At 36.5% G+C, this 20,768-nt stretch overlaps 1 protein-coding gene across 4 annotated transcripts in view; it reads right to left on the minus strand.

The window, feature by feature from the left end:
- The window catches only part of DRIP2 (DREB2A-interacting protein 2), a 199,203-nt gene that overhangs the window by 93,959 nt on the left and 84,476 nt on the right, over nt 1-20,768 (minus strand). For all 4 annotated transcript variants that reach the window (XM_089459019.1, XM_089459022.1, XM_089459023.1 and 1 more), the window contains one exon: nt 11,819-12,077. In XM_089459019.1, the coding sequence (XP_089315145.1) occupies nt 11,819-11,939 (121 nt within the window). In that variant the 5' untranslated portion in view covers nt 11,940-12,077. The remainder of the gene's footprint in view (nt 1-11,818; nt 12,078-20,768) is intronic.

Consider the following 20,768-nt stretch of genomic DNA (forward strand, 5'->3'; position numbering starts at 1 on the left):
TGCACCGGTTTTCCCACATTGGGTTTTTCCGGGAACATTAGTCCAAAAATAATAGTGTCATATGGTGTGTTTGTTTTTGTTTCTTTTAGTTGTTGATCTGTAATATGTTGAGCATGCACTAGTGTTTATTTTCAGATAAAGTGCATGGAGTGTTTCTAACTAGGTAAACTTAGAAACTTCAACACTCTCTGGACAATATTCTGGATGTAGTGATACTTGACTTCAATATGCTTTGATCTGTCATGGAACACCCGGTTCTCAGATAGCTTCACACAACTTTGATTATCATAAACGATAATAGTTGGCTCTAACATTTGATCATATAAGTCAAAGAACAATTTTTGAAACCATATAGCCTCGCAACAAGCACCATGGTGAGAATCCTTTGTAGAAAATATAAGTCTAAAAATGTTCTCCAAGTGTACAAGATGAGCCCCAAACTTCGCCTAAACAATGGATCATATACTAGAGCATTATAAATTGAATTCTCTCAACTTGAGATGAATGTGCAAAAGATTAGAAGCAAAACCAAACTAGAACCGACAAACAATCTAATTTCTAAACTAGTTACTAAAATAAACACAAAATAAAATAAATGGAAGGGGTGTGTGTGTACATCAATGAATATTCAAATCATTAAACACCTAATATGCATAATTTTCTTATGTATATTACTATAAAGCAAGTCTTAAGGTCAAGGCCTAGTGGTTATGAGCCAAACATAAGATTTCCCCCTTGAAGTTGGGGAGGTCACAAATTCAACTCTCTTGATCCCCTTAAGGTTAAGTTCATAATCAAGGCTAGCAATTTACCCCATTTTCGATCCATGGATAAAGGGGACGTACTAGAGGGGTTTTTTGCCATGTTTTCCTTGGGGAAAAAAGGTATTATAGCACAAGTGAGGGTGAATCTAACAAAATGGCACCAACTACAATATATATTTGAAACAAAAATACACAAACATCAAGACCTTAGATGGCCACTAGAGTCCAAAAAACATTCATGCTACACGTTAGAACTTACAACCAATAACTACATATCAATGATCAATGATCAAATGTATACCTATTACTTGGAATGAGATCCTCAAATTCAAACATAGGATCACTCTACGGCTCAACCTCCTCCTTCGCCTTGTAAAGATCTATACTAATGCCTAGTCCCACTGGTGGATCATCATTTCCCTATCTTTTCCTTTTTCCCATCACTTACTTGTTTTTCAACTTTGGTGGGTCCTGACTAGTTCAAGACAAGAATTTGTCAAATCAGAACAATTCAACCAATTATGTAACAAACTAGTTAATTCACTATGGAACCGAAATCTAGTATGATTCTCGGGCTGGCCTGATTCATCGTTCAGTGCAATGACTTTGTTAGCTTTTGGGGTTACTCCAAAGTTGTTTACATCACGCTTAGGGGGTGCTTAATGTGAAGTGGAATGCATTATGTGATGCCTATTGTTGGTTGTATCTTAATGGAATACACAATGGAGATAACTTACTCATGGATTGGTGTACCTTCACTTGATGCTCATGTGGCACACTTCCAAGGTTGGAATCCATGTGGCAGGTTGACATTCTTCATGACGCTTGCATGTAGGGCTTGGTTGCTTGGAGATAATTTGGAGCTAGTTTGGACCTGTTCAAAGAAGTTAGTGCCTTTGGGAGAAGACCACAACCCACCTTTTCATTCCCAAGTATGCTTTCCCCCTTCTACAATTGCATATCTGAATGTTGTCCCTATTCTTCTATATTTTTTTCTCCTTCAAGTTAAAATCTGCCCCTTTTTTCCTAAATATGTCCTTTATTATTAAATTTAAGATCAGTTTTGCATTGTAAATTCCTATATTTTTTCCTCAAATCACAAATACCTTTCCATTTAAATTCCTTATTTCATGGCCCCAAGAGCCAAAGACACTACATGGACTCATTGTGATGTTATTGACAGCAAAATGACTTGCAAATATTGCCATCACTCAATCGAGGAGGGTATTTATAGGTTGAAATAACACTTGGTTGGTGTAAGGGACCACGTAACCCCATGTGATGCACCAAAGGGAGTGATAAGACATATTAGAGCATAAATGCTTCAAAAGTTTGAAAAATATGGAGAGTATGAGGCTACGGAAAAGGCAATAAAAGAAGTTGCAAAAAATCAGAACCAAAACCGAACAAGAAATGAACCAAACTACAACTGACAAACAATCTAATTTCTGGGTTAGTTACTAAAATATAGATAAAATAAAATAAATGTAAGGGGTGTCTGTGTGCACTGTGTACATAAATGAACATCCAAATCATTAAACACCCTATATGCAAAATTTTCTTATGTATATTACTATAAAGCAAGTCCTGAGGTTAACATCAAGCGGTTACGAGCAAAACATAAGATCTCCCCCTTGAAGTTGGGGAGGTCACAGGTTCAACTCTCTTGATCCCCTCAGGTAAGTTCATAAACATGGCTAACAGTTTACCCCATTTTCCATCCATGGATCAAGGGGACATACTAGAGGGGTTTTCTGCCATGTTTTCCTTGGGAAAAAAAGTACTATAACACACATAAGGGTCAATCTAACAAAATGGCACCAACTACAATATGTATTTGAAACAAAACTACACAAACATCAAAACCTTAGATGGCCACTAGAGTCCAAAAAACATTCATGCTGCATGTTAAAACTTATAACCAATAACTACATATCAGTGCTCATCATGATCAAACTTATCCCTATTACTTGGAATGAGATCCTCAAAATCAAACATAGGATCACTTTTCGGCTCAACCTCCTCCTTTTCCTTGTCAAGATCTATACTTATGCCTAGTCCTACTGGTGAATCATCATTTCCCTATTTTTTCCTTTTTACCCATCGCTTACCTGTTTTTCAACATTGGTGGGTCCTGACCAGTTCAAGACAAGAATTCATCAAATCGAAACAATTCAACCAATTATGTAACAAACTAGTTAATTCACTACGGAACTGAAATCTAGTTTGATTCTAGGGCTGGCCCAATTCATGGTTCAGTGCATTGACTTTGTTAGCTTATAGGGTTACTCCAAAGTTGTTTGCATCATGCTTGGGGGTGCTTAATGTGATGTGAAATGTTGTTGATTGTTTCTTAATGAAATACACAATGGAGATAACTTACTCATGGATTGTTTTACCTTCACTTGATGCTCATGTGGCACACTTACTTCCAAGGTTGGAATCACTTGTGGCAGGGTCACATTCTTCATGAGGCTTGCATGTAGGGCCTGGTTGCTTGGAGATAATTTGGAGCTAGTTTGGACCTGTCCAAAGAAGCTAGTGTCTTTGGGAGGAGGCCACAACCCGCCTTTTCATTCCCAAGTATGGTTCCCCCCTTCTGAAATTGCATATTTGAATGTTGTCCCTATTCTTTTATAATTTTTTCTCCTTCAAGTTAAAATTTGCCCCTCTTTTCTCCTAAATATGTCTTTTATTATTAAATATAAAATAAGCTTTGCATTGTAAATTCTAGTTTTTTTTCCTCAAAACACAAATCTCTTTCCATTTAAATTCCATTATCCATGGCCCCAAGAGCCAAAGACACTACATGGACTCATTGTGATGCTATTGACAGCAACATGATTTGCAAATATTGTCATCACTCAATTGAGGGGGGGGGTATTTATAGGTTGAAACAACACTTGGTTGGTGTAAGGGACCAAGTAACCCCATGTGATGCACCAAAGGAAGTGATAAGACATATTAGAGCATAAATGCTTCAAAAGTTTGAAAATTATAGAGAGTAGAAGGTTAGCGAAAAGGCAATAAAAGAAGTTGCAAGGAGGCAACTTACAGAAGTTATGAGAGCAAGTGCTAGTGGTATTGGTCATTTTGAACTTCAAACTCTTCCTTTATACCTTTCACCATTGTCCATGACCCATTCCGTTATGTTCTTCCCCCTCCTATGTCTCAGTCAACCTAAAAAGAATAGCAACATTAAGAGTTATTTCACACCTTCCCCCAACTTTGCCTCTTCTAGTGTCTCTCAGTCTCAACTAAGTCTAACTCAACCCACCTTAGATACCCACTAGAAATGTAAAGAAATTGCTTTTGAATATATTGTCAGATGGTGGTATGATGTAGATATCCATTTCAATGTTGCTCACTCCCCTTATTATCAAGCTATGTGGAACTTTGTTATTGCTATAGGATAGGGCTTCAAAGGCCCTAGTATGAATGAATTGAGGGGATCTCTTTTGCAAAAAGAGGCTTTGTACATAGATAAATATTTTAAGGAGTTTAAAGAGTCATGGGCCAACACAGGTTGTTTCATCATGTCAAATGTATGGACTGAAGGAAAGAACCATACTATAACAAATTTCCTTATCTCTTTCCCTCAAGGAACGATGTTTTTTAAATCAATTGATGCATCCAATAGGGTAAAAGATACAAGCATGTTAATTAAGATTTTAGATGAGATGGTGTGTACAATGGGGGAGAAAAATGTTGCGCAAGCCATCATGATTCATAGATAATGCCTCAAACTATGTTCCTATAGGAAAGATGCTAGAGTCCAAACGTAACACCATATTTTGAACCCAATGTGCACATTAAATAGACCTCATGAGCACATTAGAGCATATCATGTATATCACAAAATACATCAACAACCACTCATGAGTACTGAGTCTAACGAGGAAAAACATCGGGGGCAAGAAGCTTGTTAGGCCTACCATCACGAGAATTTCAACTAACTTCCTCACATTGCAATCTCTCATTTCCCAAGCACAAAACTTGCATAGAATGTTTATTAGTGATGAATGAAATGTATCTCAATGGGCCTGCAAACATGATGGAAAAGATACCAAAAAGATTTTGGCAAGCATTTTTGAAAAAAAATTATGAAAACTAGCAAGCCTCTTATTAAGGTGTCACAGTTGGTGGATGGGAAAATTTGGCCATAGGCCACATCGAAAAGGCTATGGATCAAGAAAAGGAGCAAATATGGGCAACCTACAAAATTGAGTAGATAAGTGTGGGCCTATTTGGGAGATCATTGACTATAGATGGAACAATCAACTCCATCACCATATACATGCAACTGTGTATTTCTTGAACCCCAGCTATCATTACAAAGCTCAATGTTGGAAATACATCAATGGATCAATGCTTTCACTAAGGCAACACGTACCTTTGGAAAAAACCTAGCAAAGATTGTAAGAGATGTGGACCAACTAGGTAAGCAATTCCAATTTTTTTAAAGTTAAATTATTAAAATTCAAAATGTAAATACTTTATTTTTAACCAAACTCAATTTACACTGTTGAACATAGAATTAACTTTAGTCTTTGTCTTTTCGGCACATTGGTGGGAGTCATCTACAAGCTAATGTCCTCAATTACAAAAGTTTGTCGTTAGAGTCCTTAGTCAAACTTGCAATGCTTCTAGGTGTGAGCGCAATTGGTCAATTTTTAGCAAATTCACACAAAGAAGAGAATCCATTTGGAACAAAAATGGTTAAACAATTTCATCTTCATGCAATACAACCTCTAAGTAAGATACCAACAATTTCATAAAAAATTCCTGATATTGATATTGATATTGATAGGTGGTTGTCATTGATGTCAACTTAAGCAACGCCAAGAGCTACCCCAATCTTCCATGGCAAATTTGACATGGCAATTCATGGAATCTTGTGTCACAATCCTTCTAGATAGATTCTCCTCAACGAGATGTTTCCATTGATATATGGTACGCTTCGTGGTTCCTCCTAGTTTGAGAGAAAATTAAGGTTGAAGTTGAAGACCCAATTTTGTAGGTTAAAACCCCAGGGGATAGAGACATGACACCTTATTCACCAACGGTTGTCAATATATGACAGGGATTCTCACCGTAATCTCACCACGTATAAGTTGAATAACTTCAAGATCCAAAAGGTAGTAAACCAATCATTGACTTCACACTCGAGTAAGACCATATGCACTAAGCCAATCATTGGTTTCAAAATTTTAGTGGAATTTAAAAACAAAAAAAACAACCAAAAAAAAAAAAATTTAGACAAATATTAATAAAGATTAGTAATTAATTAAATTAAGAGTCACTGAGCATTTTTGCACATCATAAGATATAATTCTTAGGTTGCAAAGCCAACAATTAAAGCGCATTCCCTCCATTAATTAATCTAAAAACACTTCTATGGTCAAATGGTCAAAGGTCCATTGAGCTTCCTTGATTCACAAGGAAGTCATACGTCCATCATTCCAAGAAGTTTCCTTCAACATCCATATGAGAAACCCTTTTGCTCATCCTATAAATTGATATATCATGAACCTTTAAAAATAGAGATGAGATCTTAACAAATTATCCCAAAAAAATTCCTAATTTTGTTATCACCCTATAGAGAAAATCAACGCAAAATCTTTACGTAAAGGGTTTGGTTTCTTTTTTCACTTTAATTGCAGGTTTGACACCAAGGAATATCCAAGAGAGAATACTTGAACTTCGGTCATCTTAATGTAGCATCTATACAAGAACATGTAGATTACAGGTCATTAAAGGTCTACATTATTGAGCGAAGGTCATTACAGGTCTAGCAAAGGTCATCACAAGCACAGTTGAGGGTTTCGGTCTTCCATTCGAACTGTAGTTGAAGCAAAAATTAACGCAGGAAGTCAAGCTGTTTTAGGGACTATTCCATTCATTTGGCATTTTCATTATCTCTTGGATCTGTCTCACAATATAAGGACATATCTTTAACTAAGTTGCAAGAAGATACATGGGACAAACTGTAGTGGTAAGTATTATTGTTAAAATTCAATTTTAGTTGACTGGTGTGCTTCTTCCTGTCATTGCTGTAAGGTCTGTATACTAGTTAGGACTCTATCGAGTCAAATAGAGGGGAGTAACAGCTTGTTGTGATGTGTTAAGTCTGAGTGTTATGTTTGGGCTATTAATTAGGATTGTGTCAAATTAAGTTAAGGACTGTATTTAGTATAGTAGTGTTGTGTTGCATTTAAGCAAGTATTTAGAACTGTGTCAAGTCAAGGTTAATCACATTGGTTAGGGTCTGTCATAAGTTAGTTCTTGATTAAGATTCTTGTATAGCTTATTTGTTGTAGTATGAGAAGTATTCCTTGGCTCTGCCTTAGTTAACAGTAAGTCCAGTCTTAGATTAACTATATTAATTGGACAAGTCAAGAACACAAGGCACAAGCTCACTTCAAGTACATACGATTGTCATTTAATTTATAAATCTTGTATATACATTTTTTGTACTTACATGTGTACTGCAGGTAGAGGTAAGTATCATTGAAGGGTATTTTTGTTATTTTTGGGATTGGGTGTTGTCTTGGGAAATGGGAGTTTCGTTTGTTTCTTTTCAGGTATGAGAATCCTACAACAGTGACAACAGCAACAACAATGAATCCTACAGCAGTGACAATAAGATCAAAAACATCAAAGCAATAAGACTTTCTTTAGCTCAGTACAGCCTAATCATCAAGAACATGGTTGACATATTATTGAGGCAAAAGCATTATTGAAGGACAGATTGTTGTGGGACAGTGCAAAAGATTGGCATCTCTCAGTGTTGCAGTACATCAGATACATCAGTTTCATCACCAGTTTTAAATCAGCAACAAGGCAGAAGAGACAGGTCATTAAACAAGTCATTGTATAAACATTATAAGTCTTGTAAGTAGTCTATCCAAGAGTCCCTGTTATTTTTCAAACATCATTGTAAAAGGGTCATTATCCCTTGTAAAGGAGCCCACATTTGTAAAGAGTCTATGTCATTGCCTAGAGTTGAAGAAGGCAAATTTGTTTTGGGAAAAGGGCTTTGGTTTGTTGTTGGGACAAGGGTTCTTAGTTTGTCGGGACAAGGGTTTAGGTCCTAGTGTGTCAGTTAGTCAAAGAAAATCATTGTAATATCATTGTAACGTGGATCATTGTCCCTGGTACGGGAGTCCACACTTTTGTATTTAATTTTTTTCTTTATAGGGTGGTAGGGTGGTGCTAGGCAGGTGAATGAAGTCACCTACAGGTTGGGGCCTGTAAACACTTCAAGGTGGTAGGGTGGTGCTAGGCAGGTGAATGAAGTCACCTACAGGTTGGGGCCTGTAAACACTTCAAGGTGGTAGGGTGGTGCTAGGGCGAGTTGTGGCTCGCTAGGGTGTTGGGGCATCCATTCAGCTAACTGCTGATAAAACTAGGGCATTGGGGCGTCCTTCCAGTGGGAACTGGAGAAAAATGTTTTTCTAGAGTTCTAGGAAGTCATAGCTTTCTTTTCAGTTGGGGCTGAAGATTAAAGAACTTATTAGAAAAATGTTCGGTGGTTTTTGACCCGGAGGGGGTTTTCCACCTAAAAATATTGTGCCTATTGTCTCTATTTTTTCATTATTGTTTACTTCTCTTACTGAACAATAATAATAATAGCTGAAGATTAACTAATGCTCTGAAAAGATTAATAAAGTGCTAATTGCTAAGAAATACTGATTCACCCCCCCCCCCCCCCTTAGTGTTTCCAACAATTGATGCCATGGAGGTTGGGGGGTTTAATCCAAATGCAGATCGATTAGTCTGTCTAGGAGTTGAAGGAAGCAAAGCACCAAGCATGGAAGAAGCAAGCTCTAGTTATGCAACTCAGCCAACTCGTGCTTTTGCTAGGCATAGTACTAATGCTACTATTACTGAGGTTGTAGATGCCCCCAACAAGTCTGAGGAGTCTAAAAACTTTGATGTAGGTGATGTTTATATAGCCCCTGTTGATGATCCCGTTTCTGGTAGTGGTCATGAGTTTAATGAGTGATCATGTTGATCATTGATTTGTAGAGACCACTACCCCAATAGCTTCTAGCATGGTTTCTGGACTCTCAAGGCCATTTAGAGGCTCATTGATTATGCAATTTGTTGTTGATATGTATTGCACTCGGTACCATTTTGATATCCTCTCATGGAAAAGTAGTTTCTAGAGCTGTTTAATATGTGGAATTATCATGAAAAGCTAGCTAATTTGTTAAGTGATTTAAGTTTTTAACAAGCATATAGAAGCTAAGTGAGAAAATATAGGGCTGTAATGAATCTGCTGGAAAGAAGCAATTTTCAGATCTGTTATACATTGTGATTTGTGCTCCAAAGGCTGGAAGAATATTTCCCTTGAAGTATAATTGTTCAATGTTTATTTGCTCAGTCTGCCTTGTGTATTTGGTTGGACAGAAATGAAACATATACTGCTGTAATTTATATTTCAGATTCAGCCCTAATGCTAAACATTCGTAGGAAATATAGCCAGGGAACCTCAAGGTTGAAGCGAAATTTATGAATTTGCACTAAGAGTGCAATTCTTGAAATTTTCACGTACTTTGAGGATTGAACTAGTCCATTGAGTTACAGTTCAAGTTATTTTCAAAACACTGTTCAAGAGTCAAGACCAATCTGTTGAAGTCAAACTATGTCTCCAAACCTCATCACCTTTGAGTACGGTGGGTTTGATGGTGTCATAGAGGAGCTTTGTCGGGATCTTCTGAAAAAGCAGCTTAAAGCATTGGATCCTCTAAGTCAGGGCTGGGAAGCTGGCCTGATAGTGATGTTAGGTCCCAAGAACTGAACACCCAAATATGTGTAAGCAGTGGTGACCTCAACCTCGCTTCCTCAATTATATATATATATATAGCAAGTATTTAAAAATGCAAATGCCATGTTAGCAGGTAAGGACATGATTTTAATTGCTTTTTGCATGTCAAATATTTTTGAGGGATCATATATACCAAATGCATATAAAGATCAGCCAATGGGTTTAGCTCAATTAGTTTGACCCAACCAGTTTCAATACATAGATCACTAAGAAGTCATGGGTTCAATTCAAGTAGAGTCCCTCTGGGTTAGGAGTACATGTACTTCAGTGGCATTTACTATGGGTGCCATCCACGAAATGTGAAGAAGCACCTGGAGTACTGCTCCAAGATTATTTTCCATGGAAAAAAACAACTGTGTATAAGTATGACTGAATAAAAAAACAATTAATTCTTTTCGGCAGGAAAAGAGTTTATTTTAACTAGCCAAGACCCATTAAAGCTTGGGTCTGACAATGCAACTCAATGTTGAGGAGGTGGATGATTCATACTGTGATTTTAAACAAATGAACCATCACAGACTAAAATTCAAGATATGCAACATCAAGCTTCATAACTTAAGATGTGTGTCAAACCTGGGTTTAGATGGGTCTAGGCTAGTGTCCATGTTCAATGCACCAAAAGCCACACAGGTACTATCATACTAGGCCAAAAAAAAAAAAACATCATACATGAAGACAATATTAGACATGTTTTGCAAAGGTTACAAATATGAACATTACCAGTCAAGGAATTTGTAGATAGTAAATCAAATGTACATAATTAACCTGAAGAGCCAACCAAGTAGCAAAGTTATGGTCAGCAAACATAAATTTCTTGTAAAACTTGTCGAATTTCACTCATTGACATGAATTAGAATTCAAAGGCCAACAAAATATATAATTCTATAACTACAAGTTCTCCTGCATTTTTTTTGACAAGGTGATTTCTATTATCACTGTGGCAAGCATGCTCTTTTCAACACAGAAATATTAAAATGCAATGTAAATAGCTTACGACAATCTACAATGATCCCGCCAAAGTTGACGAAGATTTTCACTCAATCCCAACCACTTGAGTTGAGACAGACTGCTTATATGGGAAATATGGCCTCTGAGGATCAAAACATGTCTCAAGGGGCAGGGGCAATTGAACCTTCATGAGGTGGGTGGTGGTGGGTATGAAATCCCCGCTTTTCTATCTAACCAAGCCCCCATTGACACTGCCTATGCATTTTCTTTAGAGAAGCTTTCAAACTCAATTACAACAAATTAACATTACAATTTAAGGACTACTAACATCCACACAAGTTAGTAACATTTACCCTCACCCTCCATACCAGAGTTAATGATGAGGAAAGCATGAAAATTTAACAAATGAACCAGCCTATATTATCGAATATCTCATCATCCCCTTCTACATGTTTCTTCCATAAGTCTCAAATTAATATCCTCTAGACTTAGGACTCATCCTATCGCTGCTTTCTTAGTAGCTAATCTCTGCAAAATGCCCTGTCCAGTCTGATTGTGCAAGAAACCAATGATCATTTTAGTGTATATAGTTATTTTTGGCAAAAAATAATTAGCTACGTAAAGACAGATGACCAGTACCAGCATCTTCCTCACAAATTTTGTGAATCATCCCTTCCTATCTCCATAAACAGCTCCTCACTAGATATCACAGGAGCTTTTAAGTTTTCCGCTGTTGCATTTATCCAAAGCAGTCCATACTTATAACACGATTAAAGCCTACACTCTATCGGAGTACGTTTTATCATTTTGTGTTCACTAAGACTATTTCCACCTCTCACATTCCCTATAGATCCCTTTCAAGCAAGTTGCACGGTAGACACCTCGTGGGCAATTATTTTTCCAATTTAATGAAAGGATTGAACAAAGAACACCTGTATTAAAACAACTTTTTTTCACTCATTAGTTCAATTTTACAGTCTGAAGATTGAGTTTAACACAATAATATAAAAGTTTATACTGGAAAACTACATTTTACCAGAGTATTCTATACTTCAAAATATAGAGTTGGTATCAAAATTCCACTTAGACAGAACAGGAAAACATAGTTAGCTGGACCTGGAAAGATGGGATCATGTTACTTTGACATAGGTGCTCTTTAACAAAATTTGCTCAATCCAAGTAATATCAACAACAAGCAACCCTGAATAAGAGCAGATTTGAACTAGCAGATTAATGAATGGCAATTTAAGTGACATAAAAAGAAGAATCTTACATGTATGAAGACACTCGCATATTGTTGTAGCTTCTCTCAAAAGCTTGCAGCATAGAGGGCAAGATAAGCGCTCTTTCAGCTGACGCTTTCTGATGTTTACATAATGACCAGACATTGTCATTCCACTGTCTTGGATCTCCACCAGAACTACTCGCAATCTTACCACATGCCCAACTAAGGCAAAACCTTCACCTTTTGAATTCTATGAAGTACAGCTTTCTGGCTTGTATACTCTATCTCATTGACTAGATTGGATTATCTGCAGCAAATTTACTTCAATCAGGATAAATTTGGAAAACAAAAAATACATTATGAAAATATGGAAGACCTAAAACAGGGACAATGTGCTAAAATAGAAAAGAGATATGGACCCTCAATATAGAATAAAAAATATCGAGGACTTGAGTACCAAGTTTTACTTTTATCAGAACAGAACTGGAGAACAAGCTATACATTATTAATATGGAAGACTATAAAACGTGACAATGTGCTAAAAAAGAAAGAGAAAATGTATCCTCAAAATAGATTAAAAAGAAACAGGGAGTACCCAGTAAATATTGTGAATTGATCTGATTTATATATCATCAATGACGGTAATCTTCCAAGTATCAAATTCCCATTAGAAAATTGCAATATGCACAGAATTCAGTATAGTTAGGTACTTTTTTGGCACAGCCAGTATCTCTAGAGGCTATCTTGAGACCTTACAGAGACTACCGCTATCAGTTCCTAGAAGCACCTCTCGAATACTACAAACAGCTAAAATTCTACCACAAGTACAATACTCATGTGTAAAAATCGTAGTTATCTACCCATATGAGTGTAGTCTATCAGCAAGCAACAAGCAGCAAAGTGATTGGACTTGTATTGATGCACAACACCCCCCACAAATCTATCAGTATAACCTTGTTCTCCAGATGCCGGATTTCCTAGTAACTTTTAAAACAATAATTTAAAGTTAAGTCTCATTGTCCTTTGCCCAGTATGTAATAATCATTATGATTTTAACTGCTCAGATGCATGAAACTTCCACTAGCAAATGTAGAAGTTTCTAGGAACAACAGGACTGACATCAAAAACTTACACCATGTGTGATGAGATACACTCGTTGAATTTTTTATGCTGCCTACAAAACAGTTAGAAATAAAAGAGCTGAATAACAAAAAGATGAATATTTTCCTTCAAGAAATAAGGGTGTCTGAAATGTGGCTCCCTAAGATAATTAGCCAAAGCTGCCATTTGGATAGCAGTCCATGTCTCCCAGTTGGATGAATCAAAACTTGCAATTTCTGATATGGTGGGGCAGCTAGTTTATGGTTGGTTTTACATCATTTCTGCATTTATTCCATATTAAGGGAACAACAGACAATAGTAGTTTCAAACCTTTTCAATAAGATATAAAATTCACTTCCACCAACATAATATTAGATTTCACTTGCAGAGTTATATTTCTCGAATAACAACTCCATCTTTAACAGGCCCCATACAGACAAAATATATTGTAGAACAATGTTAGCAGAGATGTAAAGACTACTGTTACTAATTGAAAGGTATCCGTAATTGTGAAAAAATTAAACAGCTCCACCAGTGATAAAAGGAGCCAAAGTTATATATGACAACCGAGCATTTTAAGGACGGGTGACCTTGCATTTGTCTTGAAGAGTGGGATTTAAAACTTAAAAGGCATACAATTACAATTCACATATGCCCTGTAAAAAGACAGATCCTATCATTTCCGAGGAAAAGGAAAGCTGTGGAGCAAACAACCTCACTACTATAAGCCAATCGCATCCTAGCTGTCAACTTAGGCATCAGAAAGTCCTTGTTGCACCAACTTCTCTCGTGCAACCTAGGGTGGTAGAGACAAACTAACAAACTAACATGAAGAAACAATTGAAGTCTGAGTTCTAATGTTTTTATTTTAAAATAAACTAACATGGATCCTTCTTCCTTCTTCGAAGAGTAATTTCCCAGTACAGAAATTCAATCATGTGTTTTCTATTAAAAATGAATATCAACCACATTCCAAAAGTGAAGTCCATTTCAAACATGGAAGCATGAATTATGTGTTTCTGTTCAGACCTGCTCTCCCCGTGTTTCCATCCCACAAGCATGAGTACTTACAAAATCCTCTGCAAAATAAAGTAATCGATGGCAATTATCCTTTGCCATACAATAACTAATTTACCTTGATTTGTGAGCAGAACATGGGATCTCCCAAATACCCACATCAAAAAGCACGGTGAACATTGACAACCAATAAACACCAAACAGTATGTTAGTAGGGATGTTGAGTAACGAAACCATCGTCTCTGATATATAGGAAAGAGAAAAAAGAATAAGAAGCCCAAAAGGCCTTTCAAATGCAATTGCAATAATTAAGAGCACTCTGAGGCCCAATTATTGCATAAAACTCATTATGTCCATTCACCAGTCTCCAAACTCTTCAAGAATATTTGGATGTCTTTTGAAAGTATACTTGTGATATCCAAGCCCTGCCCCTTCAAAACTAGTATTCAACATATATCTGCTGGATTTTATACAAATCAGCATTGGCAAAAAATAACTGGAATTTACCAGTTGACTGCCATGGTGGAGAAAAATAGATTTCAGGCCTTAGTTCAATGGGTCACAAAAAAGGTCAATAACCACCATAGCATATAAAAACTTAAAATGGATATCATGGTCATTACAATATTGAATATACCTACAATCATGGACGGTAGAGAGATGACACAACCAACAGTGGATTACAAATGGATCAAAACCTAATAACCATAAGGACAAGACAACAATCTCTCCAACAAATCATGGTTTATTCACAGTTTAACATATAAATCCATGGTAAAACAATCTCCAAATATCCATAAAAGGTCCGATCCTAAGCATCCTTAGTACTTACCAAAAGCATTAATGCATCCAGACACAGATATCAAACCTAATCACTTCTCCATCTAGTGAAAAACTTTAATAACCACATTCAGCAGCCTAGGCATCTTTGAGATTACATTAAGTCCTACCTGAAACAGATCAAGCTGCCTCTGGGAATTGCCAATCCCTCTGGTGCACATTAATGACTAATCTAAAGATGGTCCAGTTTCCTCAAACACAAACCAACATCTCTATTGCAAATAAGTCTTCCTTGTAGAATGTGTACACCTATGGTAGGCTCAAAACAGTGAAAGAAAGAACCTGATGGGGGTGAGGAGTCACTAGGACTGCTAAAATATAATGGAACATTATAAACTCTAAACAATGCAGAGCAACTCCCTGGGTCTGCAAGATGCATGATGAAGGCAGAATGCAACACATAAAAAAAGGGTGGCTGCATAGTTGGCGGACTTTTCCATATGATATCCTTTAAATGACCAAAGCCACTCATTTCGAAAGTCATACCAAACAATGGTATTTACTATAGCATGTCTAAGCGGTCCAGACCTCGTGCTTTTGTAAATGCCAAACTGGCATCCTATGGAAATGAATTTAACCTATTTAATTATTTGGGACAGTAAAATCACTCGACCTACTCAACATATGTATTAGCTACCTGTCAAAATTCTATGGCTATGAAAGCCAAAATGACTGTCATAACCCACTGGACATTTATGAGCCCTAAAAAATGGAGGGCAATTTCCTGGGCCTTCCTAGTTCATTAAAGATCAACTGCAAAACATAAGCCGAGATTGACCTTAGTTGATATTCTTATAGGAAATCCATTTGGAGCCCATAGACAATCATTTTTAAAGGCGTGCTAAATGATGCTATTTAATATTTTGTTGCAGTAATTTAGATCAGATAATATAATAGAAGGCAACTTTAGAGCCTATAGAACAGATTCAGATTTTGACCTGTATTCTGTGTTAGATGATCCAAAAATAAAATATTATCATAGGTTATAAAGTTAGAATAAAATAATTCTTAATTTAATATTTTAAATTAATAATTATTAATCTAAAATATTTAATTATTAAATGTAGACATCTAGAATTAGAATATTGTTGTAAAAAGATATGACTCTACAAATGTGTCATATCTTAGTCTCTAATTTAGGAGAATTGTTAGTAAGTTGTTTAAATAGCTTTTATTGTAAATGGACACTTGTTATTTTATCAGTGATCCATAATTAGAGGTAGTTAGGACATTGAGCTTATAAATAGCTCATTGCAAGAGTGTTTTGTTGTTCGGGTGTAAACTCTTGCAAAATTCCAGATGTAATTTATTTTCTTATTAATAAAATTATGTGTCTGAGGACACTTCTGCATTATTGTGGTATCAGAGCTCCAGTAATGTTGCAGCTGATGTGAGAAGGAGATTCCAGCTCTACAAGCACATGGAAAACTCCATTAATTTGGTCAGTTAATATTTGGTATGCAATCTCTTGATTTGGTATCTAATTTTTTTCTGGAAAAGAAATTTAATTATATCATTGATTTTAGATTTTTAAATCTGAAAATTATTTTCTTTATTATTCCCCCTACTGCGCATTCTCTTGGTTGCCACAGATTAAATATTGGAAGCATGGGCCTAAATAACTCGTATGAGTCTGTTTCAAACATTGTGTATAATTATATCATTGAGGGTATTTCATGTCACTTTTTCTGGGAGTTGAATTGTTGGCTCAACAGATCTGCAGAGTTGAATTTAGTAGGAAAACAGCAAGCCTTTTGAACGATCTCCAGCTCAAACTAGGAAAACAGAAATGGGTCCTTCTTCAGGCATGCTTTGAAATTCCACCATCAGTTTCTCTACCTTTGAGACGACATGAGAGTTGTCGAGAAGAAGCTCAAGTATTTCTCTGGAAGAAGAAGCCTCTGCCCAAGTGGACCGATGAAGATGTGGAGGAATTCATCCAAGCGGATCCCGTCTATGGCCCTCAGCTGAAGCTCACGCGACAAGCTGCCAAGATAGCAGCCACTGGGAGTCTGATCGGTGCGGTTTCAACAGCTGGGGATGAATCGCAGTTAAAGCGGTCCTGCTACAGAGGTCACTGTTTCGAGGCGCATGCACATCACATTCAGCTCTCTGCACATCACATTCAGCTCTCGTCTCCAACAGCAATGGATCAGCTCTTAGAAACCCTACTACAGGACTCTGACTCCCAGATTTTAGCTGAGTCCTTGGAGCACCTCCTGGATAAGCAAGCCAGCAAGCAGCCAGCGTGAGCAAGCCAGCAAGCATCGGAGCATGTGAAGGTTTAAAACGCAGAATGAATACAAATCAGTGAAAAAAAAAATCCTCTGCATATTTTTTTCCATGATTTGTTTGATGATTGCAGTGTCTTGGCAACTGAAATGTGTGTGCCTATCTTTAACATTGATTTGAGTTTTATGGTATCATAATAGATGCATAGAGACTTCGAAAAGATTAAGCATAATCCTGTTCAAAGCAAGAGTACGCTACAGAAAACTTATACTCTAATTTTTTTTTCTCCTCTCTCCAGTCAACGCAGAGATAAATTCACCAGATCAGCGATAAAGGGTTTTGTCAGCACTTAAGGGGTTGATTTAGTTCAATTTTCTTATATTAATCAAACGATGTGGAAGGGTAGCAATTGAAATGGCTATCTAAATCAATCCCAGAAAAGATATGAAATCGCCTTTGGAACGCAGTGTTCTATTGTTTCACCCATGGGGTTACAGTGACCGGAATTTATTTTGGAGTAATAAGGAAACTTAATGGAGAGATAAGTATTTTTTTTGTAATAGAGAGATAAAGTTTTTTTTGTAATGGAGAAATAAGGTGAGTTGGGTAATTTCTCAAAGAAGTGATTTTTATTTAGCTTTGGGTTCATCACATTGTAACTCAACGTAATTTTTCGAAAATTACCTTGTAAATATTTGAGAAATTGACTAGAGCCAAGTGCAAAGCTTAGTCATTTTTCTCCTATTTCAACGACTATATGAAGGTCAAGGCCAAGCCCCGATAGATCGGCTTTTTTTTTCGTAGTGTGTTGCATGTTATGTTGCCCATCTTGATATTTTTTCTGAGGCTGATTCTTGGTGTGAATCTTCAACACTACAATGTCAAAGTTGATTAATTTGTTTTCTGATTCCGACAAACTTGAAGGCACAAAATCTTACAAAACATGGCAACACCTCATCGAAAGCACTCTCATTTATAATGAACTTTGGCATGATATATGTGATGGTGATATTAAGCCCAATAAACCCACAGATGCAGCTGCACTAGCAAAATGGGAAGTTAAGAATGCCAAAACATTAGCTGTCATTAAATCTTCTGTTAATGATGAAATGTATGTCCATATAGCAAATGTTACAGATGCATGGTCTGCTTTTCGAATTTTTAAAGACTTCTTTGATACTCAGCCTGAATCAAAGGAAGTTGATCTACAATTAAAATTGTTGCAACAAAAATTGACTAAAGGAGGTGATGTCATTGAATACATCTCCAGACTTAAGAATATTAAGCAGGAAATCATTAATGCTGGTTTTCAAGCAGTAGATGATAGTTTTATGGTCACAGTTTTAATTGCCGGACTTCCTTCTTCCTACACACATTTTTTGGAAACTCTACAATTAACTGCAAAGTTAGAGAAGCTAAAGTTTGATGAACTCAGCGAAATGTTGATCCAACATGATAAAACCTTTGGGAAGAAAAAGAAAGTTGGTGAAGATGTATTTTTCACAGAGGCTAGCACTAGTAAATCATCAACTGACAGTTCTAAAAGCAGAGTCAGAGGGAATTTCAATTAGAATCAAGCAGCACATAATGTACAAAGTCGAGGTCGAAGCCAAAGCAGAGGAAACAACTTTAACAGTGGCAACAATTCAGGCAGGAGTAATTTTCAAGGCAGAGGAAATAGTCAAGGAAGAGGCTAATTTCAAGGAAGAGGAAATAATCAAGGTAGAGGACAACCTCAAAACAGACGTCAAGGCAGAGGCAGAGGACAGTGTCTAGGAAGAGGAAGAGACTTAAGTCAAATTGTGTGTCGAAGATGTAACAAAGTTGGACATTATGCTGAAGATTGTCGAACTTCTAATGATAAAATACCCAAGTTTCATCAGCACTCGGCACAATTTGCAAATGATCAAGATGATGATGGTTTAAAATATGTCTTTACTTCTTCGTCGGCATTACAATTTTCCTCCTATCTTAAAAGTGATTATGAAGATGCTTGGATCTTGGATTCAGGAGCAACTCAGCACATGACTTGTCGACTAACTTCTTTTGAAATTTTCAAGATTGCCAACTTAATTCCATCTTTCTTGCAGATGATACAAAACATACTCCTTGTGGAAAAGGTGCAATTAAAGTTTCTCTCCTTGGCATTGGAGAAAAAATGATTTCAAATGTATGGTATGTACCAACCTTTAAGAAGAATTTGTTATCTTTAGTCACGATTCGACAAGCAAGACAACAGGAAATTATGGAAGATCGCTTAGTAAAGATTAATTCAATCAAACAGAGCTTGCAAACTGTGATGACAGGTTATGAAGATGGATTCAGGAGCAACTCAGCACATGACTTGTCGACGTGACTTCTTTTGGAATTTTCAAGATTGCCAACTTAATTCCATCTTTCTTGCAGATGATACAAAACATACTCCTTGTGGAAAAGGTGCAGTTAAAGTTTCTCTCCCTGGCATTGGAGAAAAAATGATTTCAAATGTATGGTATGTACCAACCTTTAAGAAGAATTTGTTATCTTTAGTCACGATTCGACAAGCAAGACAACAGTAAATTATGGAAGATCGCTTAGTTAAGATTAATTCAGTCAAACAGAGCTTGCAAACTGTGATGACAGGTTATGAAGATGGAAAATTGTTGAGGATGAAAGGGACAGTTATTCCAAGGCATTCTGACTTTGCAAGGGCAGTGATTGCAAGAATTTCACCTATAAGATTGTGGCATGTAAGATATGGTCATTTAAATTTTGAAAGTCTTTATCAATTGCAAAACAAGGGATGGTTAAGGGACTTCCAACTTTCAAAAAGGAAAATGCAAAATGTGAATCTTGCATTTATGGAAAACGAAGTCGAGAAAGTTTTCCAACAAGTTCATGGTGTGCAAACAGGCTATTGCAACTAGTTCACAGTGATGTTTGTGGACCACTACAAACTTCATTAGGTGGTTGCAAATATTTCTTATTATTCATTGATGATTTCAGTAGAATGACTTGGGTTTATTTCTTCAAGAAAAAGTCAAAAGCATTTGAAAAGTTTAAAATTTTTCGCCAACTTGTTGAAAATGAAATCTAAGAAAAGATAGTCACTCTCAGGACAGATAATGGGGGAGAATTCACTTCAAATGAATTCAAAACTTATTGCAGTGATAATGGCATAAGAAGAAATCTTACAAATGTTTACACTCCACAGCAAAATGGAGTAGTAGAAAGAATGAATCGCACCTTGTTAAGAATGGCGAGATCTATGTTAACTTTCATAAAGTTAAGTCCAACATATTGGGCAGAAGCACTCTCAGGACAGATAATGGGGGAGAATTCACTTCAAATGGATTCAAAACTTATTGCAGCGATAATGGCATAAGAAGAAATCTTACAAGTGTTTACACTCCACAGCAAAATGGAGTAGTAGAAAGAATGAATCGCACCTTGTTAGGAATGGCGAGATCTATGTTAACTTTCATAAAGTTAAGTCCAACATATTGGGCAGAAGCAATTCATACAGCTGCCTACTTAAGAAACAAATCTCCAACTGCTTCTTTAGACGGAATCACACCTTATGAAGCTTGGTTTGGTTTCAAACCTCGAGTTAAACATCTTAGAGTTTTTGGATCAGTATGTTATGCCTTAGTTCCGAAAGAAAAAAGAACTAAGCTTGACTCAAGAAGTTTGAAATGCACAATGATTGGATATTCTGATGAGAAGAAAGGGTACTGTCTTTTGACCAATGGAAAATTTATTGTGAGTAGGGATGTAATTTTTGATGAAACAGAGAGTAAGAGTGCTGAAGAAATAGAAAATCTTCTTC

Source organism: Pinus tabuliformis, chromosome 7 (genome assembly GCF_031772625.1).
Source record: "Pinus tabuliformis cultivar Carrire ecotype Pingquan chromosome 7, CPIR1, whole genome shotgun sequence".
NCBI lineage: Eukaryota > Viridiplantae > Streptophyta > Pinopsida > Pinales > Pinaceae > Pinus > Pinus tabuliformis.